General features: G+C 35.5%; 3 protein-coding genes across 4 annotated transcripts; 2 read left to right on the top strand and 1 right to left on the bottom strand.

The window, feature by feature from the left end:
• LOC18776633 (B3 domain-containing protein Os03g0120900) lies at nucleotides 1,128-6,215 on the bottom strand. 2 transcript variants are annotated; one of them, XM_007209969.2, is made up of 3 exons: nucleotides 5,564-6,215; nucleotides 3,138-5,460; nucleotides 1,128-1,470 (listed from the first exon to the last, which is right to left on the bottom strand). In XM_007209969.2, exon 2 carries the CDS (start codon nucleotides 5,309-5,311, stop codon nucleotides 4,067-4,069), a length of 1,245 nt encoding a protein of 414 aa, XP_007210031.2. In that variant the 5' UTR covers nucleotides 5,312-5,460; nucleotides 5,564-6,215; the 3' UTR covers nucleotides 1,128-1,470; nucleotides 3,138-4,066. The 2 variants fall into 2 exon arrangements, with proteins under 2 accessions (XP_007210031.2, XP_020420552.1); XM_020564963.1 differs by having other exon boundaries at nucleotides 3,138-6,215.
• Nucleotides 13,451-15,275, top strand: LOC18776151 (mitochondrial import inner membrane translocase subunit TIM13). Its single transcript, XM_007209742.2, has 2 exons — nucleotides 13,451-13,715; nucleotides 14,822-15,275. The coding sequence occupies exons 1-2, from the start codon at nucleotides 13,599-13,601 to the stop codon at nucleotides 14,972-14,974; spliced, it is 270 nt and encodes an 89-aa protein (XP_007209804.1). The 5' UTR covers nucleotides 13,451-13,598; the 3' UTR covers nucleotides 14,975-15,275.
• On the top strand, nucleotides 18,510-20,280 carry LOC18777942 (protein DMR6-LIKE OXYGENASE 2). Its single transcript, XM_007209223.2, has 4 exons — nucleotides 18,510-18,795; nucleotides 18,904-19,151; nucleotides 19,386-19,707; nucleotides 19,817-20,280. The coding sequence occupies exons 1-4, from the start codon at nucleotides 18,574-18,576 to the stop codon at nucleotides 20,060-20,062; spliced, it is 1,038 nt and encodes a 345-aa protein (XP_007209285.1). The 5' UTR covers nucleotides 18,510-18,573; the 3' UTR covers nucleotides 20,063-20,280.

Below are 20,834 nucleotides of genomic sequence, written 5' to 3'. Positions count from 1 at the left end.
TTGGAAAATAGCAAGCTTTAAGCATTGGCAGTGCATTTGTTCTTGTAAAGGATGACAACCCCAAATACAACAGTACTTATGCTTTACTGCTCCAATAAACCAAAGCCTATGAATAGGACTGCTCATCTTTACTCAATAATTTTCTGGTTTTTGCTTTTGTTTCTTTTTCTATTTCGAGATTTGTTCAAAGTCGTTCCCATTGAATATTCTTGTCATGTCACATATGCCGTCTTCAAGTTTCCATCTACCATTGAAAATTAATCAAAGTTTTGAAAGTCAGCAGGATGTGATGTGTAACTTCCTTAACACTTTTGAATTATCCAGTTCTTTCTTTCATGAGACAATTATTAGATTATTATCTCCATGCATGAAATTACCAGCGAAGCCTTCTGGCTAATTACATCAACAATCACATGCATCTTCCCATTAATTTTATACCAACAATCACATCTTTGAATTTTTTTTATAAAATAAATATTAAAAAAAACAAAAAACACACACCTATCTTTCCTTTCCTTGCCGTCCCGTCCCCTTCCATCCACCCACCATTGTCAATCCAGTTGGTCATCACTTCCTCAGTCACCCCTTGGCCATCTTATTTTTAATCTTTTTTTAAACTTGGAATTTTTCTTTATTTATATAAATAAAATAAAAATAAAAAAAGGGAGTGCAAAATAGTAGATTTTTACTTTTGGAGATAGTGGGTATAAATAATAAAATCGGAATCTAGCTCTTTCGTTACTACGACCAAGGCATATCCCTAGGGCAACAATTCAGCAGCAATTCAGCAAAACAATATCCCCCATTGGAAGAGTTCAAATTCTGTATATTTTGTACAAATAGAGAGCCATTTTAGGAATGAATGAGGTAGATGGCTAGTTATATAATATGGAACAATTTAAAGGGGACATTTTGATTATACCTTTTCGATTTGTTTAGGCAACTGAATGACTTAATTCGGCGATGATGCACCATTTGCGTCGGTAAGAAAAGAAATTTACCTTCAATTTTATATAAAAATATGAATATGTCTTAAAAATTTTGCATGAACTTGATTCATACTAGCACTCTTTCCCAATCTCAATCGCATTGTTGAGACATCTTAAGATGACTCTTTAGATCAAATAGTAGCTAAGAAAAATCCGCAAAACGAAATAGAATTATAGGGTTTTTTTTTTTTCTTTGATAGGAATATCGTAGAGTTAGTTTTGCACCATTGACTTAAAAGTTCAGCAACCTTCCTCAAATTCCAAACCAGAAATGAAGAGGAGAATTTTTCTACTCTTCATTCAAATCCAAAGACTTGTGAACAGGTGACTCAACATTCAATTGGGAATTTCTATGGAGAAAAAAACTCATGCCAAAACCATGAAAAACGGCCATTAACACCTGAAAGCATTAATTACCGAAGAATATTACCAGCTTTCTATACTTGCAAAGAATATCCACAACTCTGTATATATGAAGGACCTGCCAAGGAAACAACTAACAATGTTACTATATATGATAGTTTCATCATGTGCAAAGCTATTTCCAGGCTGTTCATGTATCCAAATGCTGCTGCTTCATTGTAAGAAATGCACTTCGTTTTGCAGGAAATTCAATTACAACTTTACTATTAAGGGTTCATCAGTTTAAATTTAAAAAACCAAACAATTGTCAACGGAGTCTAACCTAGTGGAAAAGGCCTTGACTTGCAAACCATTAGCCTTAGGTTTGAAACCCCGTCCCATGGCACCTTGACAGTGTGTGTGTGAGAAAACCACCCTCCCCCAAAAGACATCAAGCTATATATCTAACAAGACATAATACGCAATTAAATCGAACCCTTGCGACTTAATCAACTCTGGTTTTACTTTGTCTTGTCGCTGGATTTCGGACAAATAAATGTGGCAAATTATTATTTCCATATACGAAATATACACTCATAAACTTGTAGGACTTGCACTTATTGATTTAGGATAAAAGAAGATTATTTTCTATATATACGTAGTTAAATGTTAATTAAATTAAATGTAGTATACCCTTGCAAAATATATATAAGTTTTTAAACTTATAAATCATTGGTACCAAGAATTATAGAAACCACTCATATACTGCTCTAGCAAGCAAACTTATGTAAGTGTTTCGCAAAGGACTCCACAGAATCCTTATCTGACCATGAAACACTAGTAGAGTGAAAGGGTTTAGGAAAAGGAACATATTTTACATTAGTATCTATATGACAATTAAAGATCAAACAAACCTAGATCAAATTACCAATAAGAAACAAAAATCTTCTTAATAATAATACAATAGCGACAAATATTTTTTTTGTTTTTTGTTTTTGTTTTCTATCATAATCATACGATAGCGATAAAGTGATTGAAAATTTTCTTACGAGATGCTATATTTTCTTATATCATAGCATCAAGAAAAATTTACTAAGGAACAAAAGATTTGATGGTTATTAATATTAATGAATACAAAATAAATCATGAATTGGTATAGTTTCTTGAAGTTTGCATTTCTATATTGGAAAATTATATATTTCTATCATATTTGGAAATTGTATGTTTCTATATCATCTATCATCTTCCATCTCATGTTTCTTAAGCAGGTGGTTGTTCTCTTTTCTCTTACAAAAACTACATAATATCAATTGCAACCCTAGCTAGTTCTATGATAACAATGCATAATTCTCATGAATTCACTATAGTGATGAAACTAATGACAGATTTAGATAATTTCAGGTTGAACAATTCAAGATTAGGTTTTCCAACACATGTAATTACTATATATATATTGCTTATTTCACTTCATGCATGCAATTAATTGCAATTTGCATGTATATATATAATATATTATATATACCATAAACATATATTTCTACCCAAGTATGTATGCTATAATTAATATTTATAACTCTATGACAAAGCCTTACAAATTAATGAAATCGTGATTTTTATTTGCTATAATTAATATTAAACATGATAGGATCTAAATTAATGAGGAGACTCGATTTTTAAAAATAGAAAAAAGAAAATTACATTTGTGCAGACAGAAAAAGAGGGTGGCTAGAATTAATGACGAAAATAAAGACAAAGACAAACAAATAGTAATTAAAGATTTGTATATATATATATATAACAGCCTACCTTTGCTTTTAATCTCTGCAAGTCTGTCTGAAAAACCTGCGGTGGTGTGCCCAACGACGCAGCGACAAGAACAACAACCTACCAAAGGTAAAATACAAAACTGCAATTACATCAGGTAGCTTATAGCTAGCAGCACTACTGATCATAATCAGTTTGCTGAGCAGTCAGGAAAGGTTGTCTCCATTTACTTACTTACTTGAACCAACCAACCAACAACAACATTGGGGAGATAGATAGATAGATAGATAGATAGAGAGATGGGGAGAGAGAGAGAGAGAGAGAGAGAGAGAGTCAGAAGAGTCAGAATAGAGAGATAAGTCGGTGGCCAAAGAGAATATTCATACCAAAAGAAAAAGAAGGATAAATTGGAAACAAATTACTTCATATATCAAAAGTGAGAAGAAGAGGCAGGCATGGTGGCTTGGTGATACAAATTCATTGGGGAAAGGGGGAGAGTTGAAGCTAAACTCCAGAGAGAGAGAGAGAGAGAGAGAGAGAGAGAGAGAGAGGCTATAAAAAGAAATAAGCATGAAATATTATATCTTGGGGCAATGATGGATCTATGTCTTCATAGAATATACCTGCGCTGACTATATATGATCATCATCTGTGTCTATATAAATTGTTATATTAAATAAAAATTAAAATATTTATACACATGAAAATTTAAAAAAAAAAACTATTAAAGACAAAGACATGAGTTGGATAATATTAATAGTTGGCATATTTCTCCTCACTTAGAATTCATTCATTCATTCTCTTCAAAGAAAAAGAAGAAGGAAAGAAAAAAAAAACCCCAAACCTTGTACCCCTTTTCTGTACCGAAGATTTTTTTTCACCAAACGAAACCGAAGAATTTCAACTCCGAAACTCTTCTGAATTTGCCCTTGTGTCTTTATTGGCATTGTGAGATGCTGTTGTTGGAGTTGTCAGACGTCAAAATCCAAGGACATGGAGAATGGAGAAGAAGCCTGGTGCTTGCCTCTGATGCTGAGAAAGTCGGTGGTGGTACTAGCAGAAGTTGTTGTTGTTGTAGTTGAGTGCAGAGGCGTGCCATCAAAGAGCCTTAATTGGAGTGGGGGTTGTGAGGAAGGCGAAAGTTGGTGAGAGGGAGATGCCATTGTAGCATGATGATATTGAGATGAAGACGACGACAATATGTCACATTCATGATCCGACTCCGATATGGGGCAATCCATGTTCACCCCGAATAGCCTCAGTCTCTTGGCTGCTGCCTTCCCGTGGACCACAGGCACCGACTCCAAAACCATATTCGGCTCATGAACCCGACCCAGGAGCTGTACTTGTTGTTGTTGTTGCTGTTGCTGCTGCTGCTGCAGTTGTTGTTGTAATCCTAATCCGCTGCCCTCGTATTCATGTGGGGCAGTGGATGAGGCCGATCTCAGATAATAAATTGGTCCAGAAGAGCTAACCACATTTCCGTAACCATAAGAACTTCCACCACTACCACCACCAGCAGTGCTACTTGTCCCTGTATTTCGATACGGGTGATGCATATTCATGCTGTAATTAATCTGCTGGGACAAGTGTTGCAAGTGGTCCCGGGGTACGAGTCCTCCCCCGGGTGGTGGCCTCATCAATAGCGGGCTCCATGGAACCGAGCGTTGGTGGTGGTTCCAGGAGAAATGCTGCTGCTGCTGCTGCTGATGATGAGCGATTGCGAAATTGGGCTGGTAATGATGATGATGAGGATGAAGCTGGTGGGGATGGTGGTGGTTATGGTGGATGGGATCAGGCGCATCTGGGCGGCGCCGCCAGTCAATAAAAAGCCGGTCTTTCCCCAACTCCCCAAGGCCTCGCTGGAAGGAGACGATGTCTCCGGCGTCGAGCTTCTTCTCCTTGACGAATCTGCTCCAGCCCTTGGTCATCACATAGCTCTGGCTGCTGTTCCAGTAGGAGTATCGAAACCTCCACGGCTTCCCATTCCGGTCCTCGAAATTGAGCAGAAGCCCCTTCTCGTTGGTGGAAGAATCCAAAGGAAAGTACTTCTCTGCGTGCTGCTTTGGGATGACGAGGCGATTGAGCTTCCCCACATCGCTTGGCGTCACAACTTTGTCGAACATGTGCTCCCTTTCTATGGCGATTGGGTTTTCTTCTCTTCGACTGCCATCGTCTTCTTCATTATTATCTCTATCTCTCGGCGACGAGTCCATGAGCTCGAGCTTTGTGTCGGGGCCGTCGTCGTAGCCGGCACGGTTGTAGTGAGCAGAAGGGACAAGAGTGGCTATGCTGGTGGTTTTGTTGTACTGAGCAGAAGAAGTAGAAGAAGATGGAGAGGAGGCATAGGAGAAAGGAAGCTTACCTGTCACCATGATGTTTTCATCTTCAGTAGAAAAACCCCCATCTCGGGCAGCTGACCCGAAATTCATGATAAAAGAAAAAAAAGTCGAAAATCAAACCCTCACCTCTTGTTTTTTACCTCGATTCCTAGATCTTGAAGATCTAAGGAAGAAGAAAAAGAGATAGAAGAAGAGAAAAAAAAAAAAGCAGGTGGGTTTTGGCCTAAACTCTGAAGCAACACTTTCTTTTCCAACTTTCCTCTTTCTTTTTTGTTGTTATTATTGTGGGTTTTTTGCTTTCTTTTTTCTAGGGCTGAGATTGCTGATGGGAAATTCTGTGACTGTGAGATGATGATGAAGAAGAAGAAGAAGAGAGGAAAGTAGCAGGCAGCAGGCTCAGAAGAAGCAGAAGCTAGAAGCGTAGCTCTCAATACAATGACGGTCGGTGCATGCTTCTTTGACCAACAAGACTCAGATACCCCATGGACGTTTCAAAGAGTGCAAAGAAGTTCCTCTTGTTGTTGACCTTGGGCTTTGAGAGAGAGAGAAGAGAGGAGAGAAGAGAGAGAGAGAGAAAACAAAGAAATTAAAGAAGGAAGAAAAATAAAAAGAGATATTTGTGTGTGTGTATGCGTGACTGTGACCATGTGTGTGTGATTTTCTTACATGGAGGTGCCTCCCTGGAACCTTCTCAAGTTAGGCATAATTTTATTTTTATTTTATATGTTTTTTTAACAAACTATAGAATATTTACAAAATACGTTTACAACGAGCTTGTGCACCCAAAAGAACGTTACACCGTTACAATAAAGCTAATCACAATTAACTAGGTATCGAACTCATCACAAATAAATAACGTACAGATCACATCCAATCAAGTGAAGTGAAGACTAATTGATTCCTTATATATTTTCTTAAAAAATAATAATTTTGTTTCTGGTGAATAAATTCTGGGAAATTATATATGCGTAGGGACCCCATGTATTATCTGGTTGGGCTCATGTGAGCTTTGTACCTGTCATCATCCTGGGTGGTATTTTTCATTTTCAAATTGAAGTCTTTTTATTTATTTTAAATGTTATCTACGATAAGGCCCAAAGGGCCAGCTGTTTTGGAGAGCACGAACTTGTAATTCAATAGAGCAACTAGGATTGGTGGACCATTTTTATTCTTTTTGGCTTTGTTTTTTGGAATTTTGCTTCTACGGTACCTATTTTGAAGCATCTGCTGCTAAGCTAAGCTGGTGAAAAGATAAAGAAATGGTAAAATTTACCTGATGGTGATTAGTTTATGTTAAGTGGGTTATTTTGGGGATAATTAATTTGACTTGTTGCTTGCTTGCTGCCATATTTATTTCTCAACAGGACCATCCTCTCTGTTAGGCGATATAATTGTTTGACTGCCCTTTGCTGAAGCATTCAGTCATTTATATCACCTTTCTTCAAATTAGGATCCACTCCCTCATGCCTCTAAAGAGATCAACTAACCCTAATTTTATACAATCTTTTTTTGGTTGTTTTGGTCAAAATCTTATTGATGAAAGCAAACAAATTAATTCCGTCGTCATTTGTGATTTGGCCAGTGCATTCATATTAATTTAAGTTCTTTTTTTCTTCAAATTTTTACTCTTAGGTTCGTCTAGTTCGCGGATAAAATTTTTACTCTAAGGCTTGAGCTTGATTCAAGCTCGCACACATGTTTGCAACTTTTGTCCATGTGAAATATATTCAAGTAGTGGTATCAATTTAGTGTGGCACCTCAGCTGGGTTTGACTAATTTCTTAGTGCAAGATTATGCTAAAATAATTCAAATTGATAATCCTTTTTTAAGAAACTTAATTAATAGGTGTCATTAAAAGAGTATTCTGTTAATTAATAATCTATTCGAAGTTAAGCAACGTCATTTACAACAATCACATGATGATTGAACCATTGGTAATTTGCAGTCATATTTATTAATCATATTGGGAGGTCAGATATTGGCATTTATGAGTCTCATGTCAACTAGAAAAAGCTCGTTCTAGAGATCTCCGAAATTCTTATCAAAAGAGCCTTCAATCGACAACTATTGTCTCTTCACTAGTAATTTGCAGTTTTGCAGGGTTTCTATTTGAACTTGGCTTGTCACTTCAACAAATTATAAAACGTGTTTAGGTACTTGACTACTTGGCTTGTCAACAAAATCAAGCCTTATTAGACGAGCTGGCAACCCGAAGGGCTGCTATATATATATATATATATATACCCACGCATTAATTAAGTTAATTATGCATGAGTTTATCCTTTTTTATTTATTTAAAACAAGCGATATTTTACTTTAATTTAATCTAAACTATAAAGATGGGAATTCGAACTCGGATGTAAAGTGGGGATCACATCAACTATAGCCAACTTGGCTAAATCCATCTACGCATACATTTATTTTACCTCATGTGATATCATGATCATCTCTATATCCATTTCAATTTAGTAGCACATACGTTTAATTAACATTGAGGTTAACTAGACTATCTATTTTATTAGAAGAAGTAATTAAAGGCCCGCCAGCCTGCACCTTAATTAGCAAAAGGCATATGAGAGCGATAGTTGGTAGGATTAGTTTGGAGGGCCATTTCAACTTCCAATATTATGAAATTTAAATATCATGGTAAAATTGCATGATGAATAGGATGAGTTAATTATGTCATCATGTTGTCGGTCCATCGGAAGTAGAGTGTCAAGTTTGTTTCATTTATTTTGTATGGACCATTTTTTTTTAATCAAGCAAAATAACGAAGGCATAAGTACTGTAGCAATGTCTAACTGCCCTTGCATAGATATCTTCATTATTGTCACTGCCCTATACTCCAATCTAAAAGATGGAAGCTAACACTAAATATATATTTCGCTTCCTCGTTTCACAACTTATTTGTAAAATAAAAGAAATGCAACTTTTTACGCGGTTTTAAAAGTTATAAATGTATCTATGCACTTAAAATCTTCTGTTTGAATTCCCCGTCTTTTAATATGTTGTATAAAAAAAGTTAAATTTAGAAATGACATATGAAATGGTAGTAGGGTACTTTCAGATATAAAGAATTATCATTGATCATATATTGATCCCTACCACCCAATCATTGTCCTCATGGAATTAAAACCTTAATATATCATATATTTTTTATATATATATCTCTCTCAATATTAAGACTTAGGCAGTGGGTTGATGAACATCACCTAACTCAAGTTGCCTGGATGTTGAAATATGCTTCATCCATAATTAAAATGTGAGCCCTGATTTCCCTTCATGTCTCTATCCTCCAGCTTTTCTTCATTATGCATATGCCCTAAATTCTGATATTTTCTTCTCTCATTTCTGACTCTCGACACTCATCCGGCACGCAAACACAACTATATAATTAAATAAAAATACAATTTTATTTATGTATTTTGCCATTTTGGGTTCCGGGGTATTATTTTTTCTGACTTATATATTTTATTTATAAATTTAATTATTAATTATTAATCATGGTTAGCAGATGCTACAGTTAAGATGTGGCTATCGTCATCTCCCCCTGAACACAGTGACGTTTGGGTTTATCGAAAGAAATCACTTAAAACTCTGCTTAATTTATTTTTATTAAATATGCGTGTAATTCATTTGACTTAGAAGTGTTTGAGGCCAACTTCTCTTCCTTTTTTTCCATCCAACCTGCAACTTTGGCATCCCAAAAATGTAAAAACCACTTGTTTTAGCCGCCCAACCAGGGTTCTTGTCTTATTGTTCTCCTTAATCTAAGCTTAATTAATTTAATCACTTGCCGAAAATTTTGACAAGGGGATTGCAAAGGAAGCACCTCCAACTAGCTTATTAATTTACATGTGGCTAAACTGCGGTTTTACCCCTGAATTAAATCGTGATTCGTCAGATTTGGAAGGATTTTATAGCTCTATCACGTACAAAAGGACTCACATGTATGGCGTGGAAAAAGTAATCCAGAAATAAATTAACAATTATAATTTAATCCAAGGAGCAAAATCGCAGTTTAGCCTTTACATATTAATGTAAAAATGTATGGATAAATTAAGCTTAGAGCTTGTAAGGTGTCAACTCTTCTCGAGGTAAAAAATAATAAATAGGAACTCACTGTATGCCATTTTTAAATGTCTTAGTAGTTTGTTTAATGGAAAAACCATGACTTGGTGATAACATATTATAAAATAACAGAACTGTTCGCGAAAATTCGCAGTGTTTGTAAGATAATAATTTTCATACTGTGGCATGTTTGACAAAATATTAACACAAAAAGTAGCATTAATTCTCGATTCAATTTTTATTATATCCTCATCATGCGATGCATTTCTAATTAAGTTTTTTATTTTTATTTTTTATTTATAAAAGAATACTATGATCAATCCAGATTTGATTCATTTTTGTTTTTTTTCTTTTTTTTTTCTCATTGGGAAATTAGTTTGAAGCAGCCTTTGGCCAACTATCTGGCAGCCAATATATTAGCATAAATGAAAAAAAAAAAAAACATAAATGCCCTAATAATGTAGGGTACGTTCTCACTTATATGGCAATTATGATAACATTGTTTTTTTTTTTTTTAAATGCGATTATACTATCTCACATGTACCAGATTCCTTCAAAACTCCGAAATTAAGCGAGTTTGAGCTAGAGTAGTACTAAGATGGTGATCAAAATAACATTGTTTTAAAAAAAAAAAGAAAAAAAGAAAAAAAAGAATCATCTTGTCTCCAAGTGGAATATTTGTTGGATATATTATCGCACCATTCTTTGATCATTAAGTAATTTGTTTGAACAATATTGTCAACTTTCACGGTATTGACAAATAATTAAGATTGGACAAAATCTTTTTTATGTATAATTATATGGAGTTCTCCTATAACACATGTTTTAGTCCCTAAATTAAGCGATGAATCACTATTACTTATTGCACATATAATTTTATTTTTTATTTGAAAGCATTAATTAAAATTGGATGAATGCGATGGCAACTCTATGCACAAAAAGATCTAAGGTGGGAGAGATTTGATTTTAAAAAAAAAAAAAAATCATAGTGTAGATGGGGGCAAAATCAGGAGAATCTGGTGCTAGCTACGTTGTTCCTTGGAGTTCAATGTGATTTTGGGTCTTAAACAAATTTATTAGTGCTTAAATATATAATCATCAACCAATTTGGACTTCCTTTTAAAATACTGTCAATTTGCAAACGTTTGGTGCTATTTTTAGTAGGGTTAAGGTGTGCTTAATATCTACTCTCACATTTTTCATGAACAAGTGGCTAGTTTTCTGTGTAGCTAAACTTAGCCGATGACCTGGCTGTAGCACGGTCGGTGTCAATTTGACTCTCTGGGAAAAGAAATAATTGGAGCTTAGGCGTGAGGATTAATTAACTTAGACGGACTAATTAAGATGCCATGTTCATTGTATATAATTTGGAAAGTCAGTGTGTGTTTCTTTCCTATATATGTATATGCCACTACAAAAAAAAAGTGGCAACAATCATTATTTTGTCATCAATTTTGGTAACTGTTGTGGGGGTTACTAAAGGCTTTAGTCACATTTTTTGACTTTTTTGGTGACTAAAAAGGCTTTCGGTCACTTTTTTTGCTTTTTTTAGTTACTAAAGCCTTTAGTAACCCCAACAACAGTCATCAAAATTGATGACAAAATAGTAACTGTTACCACTTTTTTTTTGGTAGTGATGTATCGCTTTTCTTTTCTTCCTGTTCATGAAAGGTTAGTTTCTTACTTCTACCTTTCCTAATAATTTTTTTTTCCTTTCTATTGAAGATGGTAAGTAGGTAGGGTTTACGCGCATGAGTCTTTCCTAACAAGGGAAAGACTTCCGAACAATAGGTTAAATAAACATGGCATAAATATATATATCAACGTTTATAACAAGTCAAATTGCCTGGTAAGAGAAATTGTCCTATATATACGTGAATGTTGCAGCACATGATTTGTCTGGTTATTAACTAAAATGTGAAGAAGAAATCAAGGCCACACCCGAAACCTCGAAGTGGGTTGTTTTCAAACACCCTAGAAAATGAATCAAAAGGAACCCAAAAAGAAAAGTAATTGAACTTGAAAGACTATAGATATAGCTAGGCATTGCACATATACCAGCCAGAAAATGAATTTGTGTTTTCCTCCCAAGTAAAGTGCCCACTGCCCCAGCTAGCTAGTTATCACATATCAATGCAATGAGCCAATTTTGTGCAGAGGGATGGGGGAGTGGACTATGATGTCTCACCCGTTGGAGTTATTAGTGGACCCCCGACTAGGCCTAAGCTAAGCCCCATTCACAATTTTTCATAGCCTTAATAGGATTTGATCATTTTCATATGCTTCGTCTCGTTAAGCCTTACCTGTACTTAGTTATGGAAAGTTAAGCTTTTTCCAACTTTCGATCTCTTCTCTCTTCTTCTCATCTCACTTTCTCTTTGCCCCACTCTAGACGTGGGTTTAGGGGGTAGGGTTGCGGGGCTTGGGCTCTACCCTCCACTTTTAGGGTTGTATATATCCATCGGTTCACGATTTGTTTTATTGTGTGTACAAAAATTAAAATTTAAAGCTGTTGATCCTACAAATTAGTGCTTAGAAATTAAGAAACATTGATGGCACACAAATATATTATTGACATCACTTTAATGTTCCCTTCATGTTCAAACAGTGACCTGACTATATGTATCATATGCGTGCATATGAAGCTCTCTCTTTCTCTCTCTCTCTCTCATGTTTCCACCAGCCCATTTTACACCCTTTTTTATTTATTTACAGAAGGATATTCTAAACTACTTTAATAAACGGAGAGAATAATATGAAACTCGAAAGCAAGCGGGTCGGCTGTCTTGGCTAACTGACCTAACTCACTCACGTTTTTTTCTTATTGACTGTATGTTGTATATTGTGTGCATAAAGTAATTAATTATAATGAAATTAAATTAAAATCTAATGGTACAGAAACGAATTCATCGATCGGATGGATGGTAGTATATGTTTTGATGCATATTGTTGTGGAGTGAAAGATAATTAGGACCACGTACGCCTGTGATGAGAAACTTGAATGGACCACCAAGCAAGCAGGCAAGCAGGCAAAGGCAAACACACTACACTCTACCCTCCAGTTGGCGGCTATCATGTCTTACGTGCAGCTTCATTGTCATCACACCTTCTTCTCTCTCTCTCTCTCTCTCTCTCTCTCTATTAGCATGTGTATATTGGTCAGGAGAGAAATTAATGCGATATATATGAGCATTTGTTTGCATCTGAAATACAGCTCTCGAAATGCTGAAACAGGTGAAAGGTGGATCGAGCAGCAATCTTAAATAGTATTAAGCAGATAGAGACGGGATCTTTTGTTAAATATTGGATGAATTTTGTAACCTAGGTTTTGAATGATGCCTCTTAAGGTCAAGTACATCAAAATGTACACAGGATCCATGAGGTATAATCTTCCTCAACTACTGATGCATGAAGTTTTATGACCTATTGGATTGGATATACATCACTTAAAAGAAAAGGATTGTATGGGCTGGGCCTAAACAAAAAATCCCAAACCCATCATGGCCAGACAGTTGGGAAGCACACATATGGTGGGTAGAAAAGAAGATGAGGAATTTTGTGGACACTTAAAGTCCCATCCCTCGTAACTTCTTAAAGGGCTTGTAATTCAGGTAGTCTAGAGCTGTTATCTTTTTATCTGAGATCATGTGTTCGAATTCCCATTCTCTCAATATCGCTTGTATAAAAAAGAGTGTGATCGTTCTCCCTTTTTTAAGCTGGAAAAGAAAAAAGAAAAACAAGAAAATTGGGTGTCCAAAGAAAAAGAATATTCGGCTAACAACAGACCTTATATGGGCTTTAAATTTGCATATCTGAGTCCCAGATGGACAGACCGAATTCAAACTTAGCCCAACTAGGGTAGCAAGGATGATTGGGCCTTGAAGCAGAAGCAATCAAATATGGGCCAAACTCCAAAGCGGTGTGTTTTCATTCATTGCCTCCCAAAATTTTGTGAGAAGTCAAAATAGAGGCAATAGCAGCAATAGGAGTTGTGTAGGGTTTTAGAAGAGAGATACAGTTGTTGTCTCTGTGGGTTGTGGAGGCCGGAGGGGAGAAGAGAAGAGTTGTTTAGAAAGAGAGACAATCAGTAATGGATTCGTTTTCATCCCCATCAAGTGGATCTTCTGCAACCCAATTCAACCCTGACGCTTTCAAGGACCAGCTTAAGAACCAACTTGCTCAGGCTTATGCCGAGGAGTTCTTGGAGGTAAATCTCTCTCTCTCTCTCTTTATATTTATGGGTTTCTTATATTCGTCACCATATTGGGTTTATTTTGTGTATGTAAATATGCAATCTTGGAGTTGAGTATAAATTTGTTGATTTCTGGTTCACTTGTTTAAGTCTTGTAATAGAATGCCGTGCCTTTGTTTGTTTGATGGTTAAATAATTTTAGTATGCAATATCAGTTCATATTTTTTTCTATGTTTGTGAAATTTATATTGAACTTCAAATATTTATCAAGGTATAAAAGCTTGTTCTTTTAATGCTAGTGAGTTCCCATGGATCACTTGTTTAAGACTTGCAATAGAATGCCTGCCCTTCTTTTGTTTGTTGGGTAAACTATTTGAGTCAGCAAATACATATTCATGCATGTTCTGTGTATGTGTGAAGCCTATTTTGAACTTATAGAGGTATTAAGGTATAAAAGTTTGTTCTTTTAATCCTGGTCATTGTTGTGGGTTTCTTTTGATTAAAAGAAAATTCTTTAATGATCAAATAGAACTGCGTCTATCTTTTCTTCTGATTCCTATTTGTTAGAAGTTAGACCAGTTAGAGTTTGTTGTTTCTTCAACATATCAAATACTAGTCATCATGTCTATATTCCTTTCTTTTTCCTTTGGTTTTCCTTGTGTTTGTCAAGCCTAGGCTATGACATATTCCGATACATTTATGAGTTATATCTTCTTGGGAAGTTGCCTTGGGAAAATTTCCAAAATGTTGGATATGAAGTATGAAGTTACTAAGAATCTGAGTTGGGGAAATCGCCCTACCAAACCGCATGTGAATGTACCCATACATAGATAGCTTAGACGAATGTAGTGGGTATTCATATTGATATTTCAGATATCTCCATGTCTGCATATGCTTAGAGATGAGGCCCTTTTAGGTCTTAAGTTTCAACATTGTGATGCCATTATATATTATGTACTCAAACTTGCAGGCGGTGTTAGTCATTACTTTCTTGAATTTCAAAGGAAAATCTCCAAGTTTTTTAGTTTTTTGAATTCACTTTTCTGTTGTTTTCTGTATATGCTAGTACCACTTTTCTTTTTCTAACTGTTCTTCTCACCTGTTTTTCATTTGTCACGCAGACCCTGAGGTCAAAGTGCTTCGACAAGTGCATCACGAAACCAGGATCCAGCCTAGGTGGGAGTGAGAGTAGCTGCATCTCTAGATGTATGGATCGCTATATTGAGGCCACTGGCATCATCAGTAAAGCTCTCTTTAGTGCATCCCCACAATGAAATTTTGGGGATTAAATTGTTTTCTTTGAAGAAAGTTGAAGTTGCAAAAGTTAAAAGAAACTACAAATGCAAGTAGAGATTGTGTTTTGTATTCTATCTCGAAGATAATACTTTCATTGGAACAGATGTTTAATTCATTATGCTTGCTAATTTTTGTACTTGAAGTTTAGCCATGGAGATTGGAGACTCTTCCTCTGTGCCACTTCTCCTACTGCATATTGATTTAGATACTCTACCCTGTTATAGTAGAGAGCAGCGTATACAATGCTTTAGAAATATAGCAGTGGATTTTGTGGCAAAATATATAGCTGCATTTAGAATTTTCTTTTTGGCTCAGAAGTGGATTATATAAAAAGCCCACAAAGGCAACAGGATGAGAAAATCCTAAAACAATGGAAGCCCAGAAGGCATAAAACCACATACAAGAGAGACCAAACTTGCAGATTTTACTCGCAGACGATGTCTTTGACATGACGAAAGTGATGAAAATTCCTTGCGGTTTACATCATCTAGTTCTTCATCTTGGTGTTGGTAGCCTAAGATTAAGAAATGAGTGTTGCTAAACGAACCTTAAAATTAACTGAGTACACCTTATGATCTAAGTATATCATAATATTTTAATTAAGATGTAAAATTAACTAAGTATACCCTATTGAACTACCAAAAATATCCCTGGTACACCCTAATACTTGTAGCATTATTTTATAGTTGATTTTCAGCTTGATTTTTTTTAATAGTGTTTATAAATCTTTGACTTTTCATATGGATTTATGCTTCTATTAAAACTGTTGACACTTTTTTGCAATTCCAAGTTCTTGCAATCACCACCTCTTTCGTTAATAGTGATTTTTTATGCATGTTTCAGTTATATACTACTATGCTACTGTGAAATTTATTTGTTCTCAACTTTCCCAACCTCTCTAGATGGACTATTCGTAGTTGGAAATCAATAACTTGTATGTTGTACGTGAATTTACTGGCGTAAAGGGAATAAGAACAAGTGAAATTTCAGGCATATCATCTCTGGTTTGCTCTCCACCTCTTATTGTTTGTTACCTCTAAATACAGGAAAAAAATTTTAGAAAGCTCTCCGGATAAGAATGCCAATACACATTTTGTTGGGATTCAAGATTGTATCATGTTGCTTTTATTTTGATATATGCTACATAAAACTGGAATAATATATTTGCAATGTACTAATAAGAGGCCAATTCATTTGTCTCCTTCCAAAACTGTTTTCTAATGGCTTGTTCTAAGCCCCACATTGAGGTGGACGTGCACGAATAACAAGACTTTTTCTCCCAAAGCTAGTGCTATAAGGTGTACTTTTGGTATCCACTATGAACATAGAAAGAGAGAGACGAAAGGATCGATTTTGAGAAATATTAATCTTTTTATTGTTTGCTAGTAATGAGTTAAGATTCTCCTACCTCGAAGCGGTGGCTTTGTTTTGCTGGCCAAAGTCTACGGCCAGAAATCAACTTCAGCTTCTTTCTTTCGCTGTTCCTGACTGCACTCGCGGATCACAAAGATGGGAATCAAGTAATCTCTTGATTAAAGTTGAATATGGTTAGTAAGGTGTACTTCTTAAAATTATATTTGTTTCACAATTCCATATATTCTTTTTGGTCATTTTATATTAGGGTAAATCAGTAATTCAATATATACTTTTGTAGTAGAGTGTACTCAGTTAATTTTATGATTCGTTTAACAGCACTCTTAAGAAAAACTTTATCTTATTTTTTGTTTGGTACAAAAACTATTTTATTCATTTGTCTACTTTAAAACCTTCCTCATTCTGAGGGTTGTTTTGTAGTTAATGACGTTGATATAGTGATGCTACTCTAATTACATCATGCAAATTGAGTGGCATATTTCATCTAACGGGGAATAATATACTCGGATCGGTCAATGTATATAATTAAAACAAAGTTGCAAGGGACTTGTAGTTAAGTGATAAAAAGACATTCACTATCGCATCCGAAATTTTATATTTAATTCGATCTTTTCAATAATGTTTCTAGAGAAATAAGATTTAACAAATAATGATGGAATTTTCCGTGAAAAAAGAAACAAAACAGAAGTTGTGTAATTGTATAACCAAACCAACCCATCAACCAAAGGTGCCTCTCTCTCTCTCTCTCTCTCTCTCTCTCTCTCTCTCTCTCTCTGTGACGAGATGAAATTGGAGTATCCATTTCTTCTTTTCCTCCCATAAGGTCTTCCCACTTTAGTTTAAAACCAAAACAATCACGTCATCTAATCTGGTGGTTCCTCTCATCTTAGCTTCAACGTGTGAGACCCAAAATTAAGAAGACGTGCCTAATTTATTTATTAATTTTTCTGATGGACGTTAAATGAAACCAAGATATTGAGTGCTGGAGATGTCGGCAAGTTAAAGCTAAATCCCTAGAATAAGATATTCGTGTTGCATCAGGCAGACCGTAAAGAATGACGTTTCCTATAGTGATGTCACTCTGATTACCTCATGCTAGGTCTGCCAAGTGTCAACCATGTTACACATCTCAGTAAAATTTTAAGGACAATCATTCAACAATCAAATAAATGTTTAAAGGATAATTCATTCTAAAGCTAATTCACTCTTATCTGGAAGTGATGAGGATCAACATGAAGTCCACATTCACTTGTTTACTTAATCTGCTCTTAATAGAAAAAACAAGTATTAATTATTGCCTTAATTCTGTATTAAATCTGCTCTTAGAGCATCCACAATGATGCTCTCTATTTCTTAGCTAAAATTTAGCTAAAAATATAAGAAAACTATTTTAGGAGCTCTCTAAACAATTTCAACTCCAACAATACCCCTTAATTTGGAGAGTCATAAATGTTATAACTCTTTTTTGATTGGTTCATCTCTATTAAAAAATAAAATAAAAAATAGTTAGCATTAAATAAAGGTTTGAAATACTCCAGCATTAAATTATTGAGAGTTACTAGGAGTCTTTTCTCTCTCATCAGATTTAGAAACTCCTAGAGGACTTCCTATTTTAAGAGGTAGATAGGGAGCGTGGTTGGAGTTGCATTTTTACGATTCCTCTTTAAAATTTGTCTAAAAAAGTAGTTTAGAAAGCCTATTGCGAATGCTCTTAATCTAGCAAATCATTAGAGAGTGACTTAGCAGAGTTATGTCATCTAGGTGACCTCATTCAAGCTCCATGGGAATCTAATCACAAGCCTCATTACGTGGGTCCATGCCGACCTGAATCACACCGACCAGCATTTTTCTCTTTTGTCTGTATTCATGTTTTTGTTTTGGTTTTTGTGTATTGTAATTAAATTGGACCTTTCATTTCTTGCATCGTCTTCTAGCTATACACACCAATTTCTTCTGGCCATCTGATTTTTGACACATTTATTTGATTGTATACATCACAATTTGAAGTATAATATGAGTAAAAAAATGACTTTCTGTACACAATTTGTACACGTTTTCCAAGCTACCGTCTAATGACTTTATGAGAAGCTTCTTAGAGTATAGTCTCTTCAAATGTTATAAATAAGGAAATGGGGATCAAAACCACAATTCACCAAACCTACAAGTTTAGTTTTTGCAAAACTTCTCTTCTTTCTTGAGCAAAATGGCCACAGCAACAAAGCTACTGCTAACAGACCTCATGTCTGGTGTGAACCATGTCCCCTCAAACTACGTTAGGCCCATCTCTGACCGTCCAAATCTCTCTGATGTTCAGATATCAGATGCCTCCATTCCTCTCATTGATCTCAAGGACCTCCATGGCCACAACCACTCTAATATTATCAAACAGATTGGCCTAGCTTGCCAAACTGATGGTTTCTTTCAGGTATATTAATATATCCCATTATTTCATTGATAATTCTTACACATACTGCATGTTTACATAAATGAATGAGTAAACAAAATTATGGACCAACCCTTTTATATTTGTCAGGTGAAAAATCATGGGGTGCCAGAGGAAATGATCAAAGACATGTTAAGTATAGCAAGAGAGTTTTTCAAGTTGCCAGAGAGTGAGAGGTTGAAGATGTACTCAGATGACCCTTCAAAGACCACAAGGCTTTCCACTAGTTTCAATGTCAGGACTGAAAAACTTTCCAACTGGAGGGACTTTCTGAGACTCCATTGCTACCCTCTTGAAGACTATGTCCAAGAATGGCCTAACAATCCCCCATCATTCAGGTGAAAAAAGGGTTCTTGCCTTTTCTGTCAATTGATCACCATCTTATGCTAATTAATACTCATAAGGGGCTTGTAGCTCAAATGGTTAAGAGTATTTATTCATGCATGCGAGGTCATGTGTTTGATTTCCCTCTCCCCAATATCGCTTGTATCCAACATACTCAAACTCATTCACTTCTAATTAATTAAATTTGGGCCACATAACTGATGATCTGGCACTTTGTTTGTCCACAGGGAGCAAGTGGGTGAGTATTGCACAACTGTGAGAGGGCTGGTGCTGAGATTGCTTGGGGCCATATCAGAAAGCTTGGGCTTAGAAAAGAACTATATTGTTGAGGCATTAGGCAAGCAAGGCCAGCATATGGCTTTGAATTACTATCCACCCTGTCCAGAACCAGAGCTTACATATGGATTGCCTGGACATACAGATTGTAACCTAATCACCATCCTTCTCCAAGATGATGTGGCTGGATTGCAGGTCCTTAGAAATGGCAAGTGGGTTGCTGTCAACCCCATTCCCAACACTTTTATTGTCAATATTGGTGATATGATGCAGGTAAAAATTAATTAATATGCTCTAAATATTTGGAATTATTACCTTAATAATAATTAATAAGACCCAAAAAAGGCAAATTAATTCTTTTTTTTTTTTTTTTTGGTATCAGGTAATTAGCAATGATAAGTACAAAAGTGTGCTGCACAGAGCTGTGGTTAACTGCAAGTCTGAGAGAATATCAATTCCAACCTTCTACTGTCCATCACCTGATGCAGTGATTGGGCCAGCCAAGGACCTGATCAGCCATGATCAACCAGCCATGTACAGGAACTTCACATATGCTGAATACTTTGAGAAATTCTGGAACAGAGGACTTGCAACTGAGTGCTGCTTAGACTTGTTCAAACCCAATTGATGATCATGTATGCGATCGCTGCAATTTTATTATCATTAGCTTTGTGCAACTACCCAAAATGCCCTCAATAAAATTTTGCCTTATTTTTTGGGTTAATGAGAGTTTAGGACCATATGATTGCACTTGTAAGACTTGTTAGTCCATGTCCTCTCGCTTTTTCTGTCAAATCTTTGATTCGTTGCCTACATGGCTCTTATGAGTTCCACATTTTTTGTTTTTGTTTTGTTGTAATAAAATATTTAAAAACGATTAAAAAGAGAAAATACCCTGGAACTGGGACTAACATGCCTTAAAAACCTGAAAATCTAAGTGCAAAAATTGAGAGGACATAAACTAATATGCCTTACAAGTGCAACCCCATGGTACTAAACTATAATCAACTCTCCTTTTTTTCGTAACTTCTTTGCATGCATAAAACTTTTTTATTTTTTATTTTTTATTTTTTATAGTCAAAGATATAGAAATTTTATTAAATGCGAATAGAACAATTAACATCCTTGGCTAGGCAGTTAAACATCTATTCAGGACAAACAATATTCCAGCTGTGCCTACCACCAAAACAAAAAGCATGGGCTGCCACCAAATGTGCAGCTTGATTACAATTTCGCGGAGCATGCAAAAACTCCACCTTGTGAAACTGTTGAGTCAGACATATAACATCAAAAAGAATCCCTTCAATCTCCACGTCCTTGCTAGCTTCTTGATTTAACATATTAATCAAACTAAGTGAATTTGATTCCACCACTACCTTATCATACCCAAGTTCCAAGCA

This window comes from Prunus persica, chromosome G5 (assembly GCF_000346465.2).
Source record: "Prunus persica cultivar Lovell chromosome G5, Prunus_persica_NCBIv2, whole genome shotgun sequence".
NCBI lineage: Eukaryota > Viridiplantae > Streptophyta > Magnoliopsida > Rosales > Rosaceae > Prunus > Prunus persica.
Note: the sequence above shows the minus strand (reverse complement) of the source record. Positions and strands in the feature narration are given on the sequence as shown.

Coding starts and splice junctions, on each gene's coding strand:
- LOC18776633 (XM_020564963.1), bottom strand. CDS start 5,527: ATGAATTTCGGGTCAGCTGCCCGAGATGGGGGTTTTTCTACTGAAGAT.
- LOC18776151 (XM_007209742.2), top strand. CDS start 13,599: ATGGATTCGTTTTCATCCCCATCAAGTGGATCTTCTGCAACCCAATTC. Junction 13,716..14,821: donor ATGCCGAGGAGTTCTTGGAG/GTAAATCTCTCT, acceptor TTTGTCACGCAG/ACCCTGAGGTCAAAGTGCTT.
- LOC18777942 (XM_007209223.2), top strand. CDS start 18,574: ATGGCCACAGCAACAAAGCTACTGCTAACAGACCTCATGTCTGGTGTG. Junction 18,796..18,903: donor AAACTGATGGTTTCTTTCAG/GTATATTAATAT, acceptor TATATTTGTCAG/GTGAAAAATCATGGGGTGCC. Junction 19,152..19,385: donor AACAATCCCCCATCATTCAG/GTGAAAAAAGGG, acceptor GTTTGTCCACAG/GGAGCAAGTGGGTGAGTATT.